This window comes from Pterocles gutturalis, unplaced genomic scaffold (assembly GCF_000699245.1).
Source record: "Pterocles gutturalis isolate BGI_N339 unplaced genomic scaffold, ASM69924v1 scaffold35225, whole genome shotgun sequence".
Classification (NCBI taxonomy): Eukaryota; Metazoa; Chordata; class Aves; order Pterocliformes; family Pteroclidae; genus Pterocles; species Pterocles gutturalis.
Window position 1 is genome coordinate 2771 of NW_010147046.1, and position 2847 is coordinate 5617.

A 2847-nucleotide genomic window follows, 5' to 3' on the forward strand; every position below is an offset into this window, starting at 1 on the left:
AGCGATTATAGCCCTTACAGACAACTAATGGCTTAACTGTGATCAGTTACATCTGAGCCCATCATTTCTCAAGGATTAATCCAACAAATAGTCAGTGATAGCAAAAAAGATGGTTTGTCTTCACTACTCCCAAATGTGTAGCTGTCATTCTGTAATAAGCATACCAATCTCTATCAGTCTAGAACCAGTTTTCTGTATAAGCTATGCAATGGTAGCAACATAAATCTGCGAAATCTCATACCCAAACAAGAGACTTTATTTAAACAAGGAAAGAATGTAAATGCCAAGTGATGAATTGGGGGGAGGGGGGGTTGGGGGGAATTGTTCAGTTATAAAGACAATGCCTACAATTTCTTACAGAATAACTGCCTGACAAATATGTGGGTTTTCTTACAGCTGCCCTGAGCAATCATGTTGTCTTACTCATCCTACATGCTCACAGCAGTAGCTGCTTTGCTAGTGACTTGTGATGCATTGTGTAAATGTCCAGGAGTTCCTGGGCTACGTGGTATCCCAGGACTGCATGGAAAAGATGGAAGCCTGATGATACCTCCTGGAAGGGGTGGTCTTCCCTGGGCACAAGGTGAGAAAGGAGAAACAGGAGATATTGGAGCACCATGTAGAAATGGCTGATGTCCATCTAATGTCCTGTCAGACAAATGGACTCTCTCAACAGAGGTCAAATATGTTGTTTTCTACTGACTGTGAAATGCAGTAAGAGTTGCAACATTGCAACTCAGAGAGAGGAAGATGGAGCAGTATTTTGTACTTCTATATTCCCATTTGCTTTAGTTGTGAATAACGGGAACATGACCATGGGATCACATCAGTAACTTTATTCTACATGTAGGACCTTTGTTACCCATGGAAATTTGTATGAGAAAAGTATTTAACATGAGTTCCCATCTTCAGCAAGCAATGCTGGATGGACTGTATTTCACACAATCTATGCAGAAATGCTCCTATACCAGTGTTTATGATTTCCATTAAAATAAGATCCCACTGCAAAAGCACAAAGCATCCACTCAGCAGATAAAAAATAAAATGGTCTGGTGCCATAAGAACTGTTCCCTCCCCAAAATCTCCCTTGTGCCTGTTCACTAACAATTATTAGAACGAAGTAAATTCTCTTTGGCAAAACCACTTTCACAGACATGACAAACATAAGGCTTCAACCTAGAAAAAAATAATTTCCTTCTGTGCAGAGGGGAATTATCAGCATTTCAGAGGTCTGGAGGTTTTTGTTTCCTTTAATAGAGGTTAACAACAGTGTGAAAAATTAGTGGGAAAATATATCTTTTATGCCAGATGATGTTAAAAAACATCACATGTGTGCTAGTTAGTTTTGGAAAATGATTAGTTTTAATCCAAGTAATTGTTCCTACCAGCAGAGCCTAGTTTTGCTTCATTATATAACTTGTATTTTTATCTGTGTAGGTCTACCTGATGCTTTGGACACTGAACTCAACCTTCTTTTACTTAACTTGAAACTTCGACTTTCCAGACTTAAAAGCGGTAATTTTTCCCATTTTTACTTTTTCAGTTCTCAATCAATTCTAAGTGCAATAGGCAAAATTAGTTATAGGATCATGACTTGAAGGAAAGAAATTGCACTTGAAAATGGTACTACAATCCAAAACTCAATTTTCTCATCCAAAGCAGGGGAGATCAGGATTCGTTCTCCCTAGAGAAGCTGATTTCTCTCAGGAACGCTAATGCACATTTATTCAGATTTGATTTAATAAAAAAATATATTCCAGCTGATGTTGCACTTTCCACATGGATTCATGGGAACTCCTCAGCCTTGTACCACATTGCTAGCATTTTTATCTATCAACAACCAGATTGTTAAAGGTGGTAAATGGTTTTGTACTGAGAAGGAATTCACAAAACTTATCCTTTCTGTTTCGTTTGCTCAAATTTCAAGCAAATTGACCCTCTTATGAGTGGGGCATCTTTGTCTTGGAGAAGACAACGACAGATGGTCACAAGCAGCACAAAAAAATATTTAGTGAACAACTAATGAACTGGCAAAATTTTGAAGATCTTTATTTCTCTCTAGCCTTTACTCTCATTCTTGCCCTCTGTTCCTCATGCCACTTTTAATTTTCTCTTTATCTCTTGATTTCTCTTTCTTTGCTTTGTCATCAATATGCCATAAGAAATTTTTAAAAAGCTAACCAGGGCTCTTTTTTTCATGTTTTAGTGCTTGTCTTGAGTGGGAAAATAAGAGAAGTAGGAGAGAAAATACTTGCCAGCAATGGGAAGGAAGTTGATTTTGCGTCTGCACTAAAATCCTGTGAAGAAGCTGGAGGAACTCTTGCAACTCCTACAAATGAGGAGGAGAATAAAGCTATTTTGGGTATTGTGAAACAATATAATCGATATGCTTACTTGGGCATTAAAGAGGGTGAGAATTCAGGTCAATTTAACTATATAAATGGCACACCTCTGAATTATACCAAGTGGCACCAAAATGAGCCTAATGGCAAAGGGACAGAAAAATGTGTAGAGATGTACACTGATGGGAGCTGGAGTAACAAAAAATGCAACCTGTATCGCCTCACAATCTGTGAATTCTAAAGAATGGCCTTTCAGCCACCTCAAACTATGGAGACAATGAAATAGCATGTCTCAGGTTTATGCGATTTCTGCAATTATTCTATGTCAGAAAATCTAAAATTAATCATGAGGTTTTTTTTATCCTTAAGAAATTGTCAAATGTGGTAGGTGATTGAGTTCATTAAAATCTACTTAATCTGCTGTGTTCTTCTCTTTTTGGAGGGTTGGGAGTAGCTCAGAATTCATTTTTCATGGCAGACTGTCTCTGTGCACTGTGCCTTTGTG

General features: G+C 37.9%; 1 protein-coding gene across 1 annotated transcript; it reads left to right on the plus strand.

Moving 5' to 3' along the window:
* Positions 1-411: 411 nt before the first annotated feature.
* LOC104470860 (pulmonary surfactant-associated protein A-like) lies at positions 412-2583 on the plus strand. The gene is made up of 3 exons (XM_010085937.1): positions 412-583; positions 1438-1515; positions 2207-2583. Exons 1-3 carry the CDS (start codon positions 412-414, stop codon positions 2581-2583), a joined length of 627 nt encoding a protein of 208 aa, XP_010084239.1.
* The last annotated feature ends 264 nt before the right edge of the window (positions 2584-2847 follow it).

Bases quoted from the DNA above. Each gene is read 5' to 3' on its own strand.
- LOC104470860 (XM_010085937.1), top strand. From the start codon at position 412: ATGTTGTCTTACTCATCCTACATGCTCACAGCAGTAGCTGCTTTGCTA. The intron at 584-1,437 runs GTGAGAAAGGAG...TTATCTGTGTAG, and splicing joins TGGTCTTCCCTGGGCACAAG to GTCTACCTGATGCTTTGGAC. The intron at 1,516-2,206 runs GTAATTTTTCCC...TTCATGTTTTAG, and splicing joins ACTTTCCAGACTTAAAAGCG to TGCTTGTCTTGAGTGGGAAA.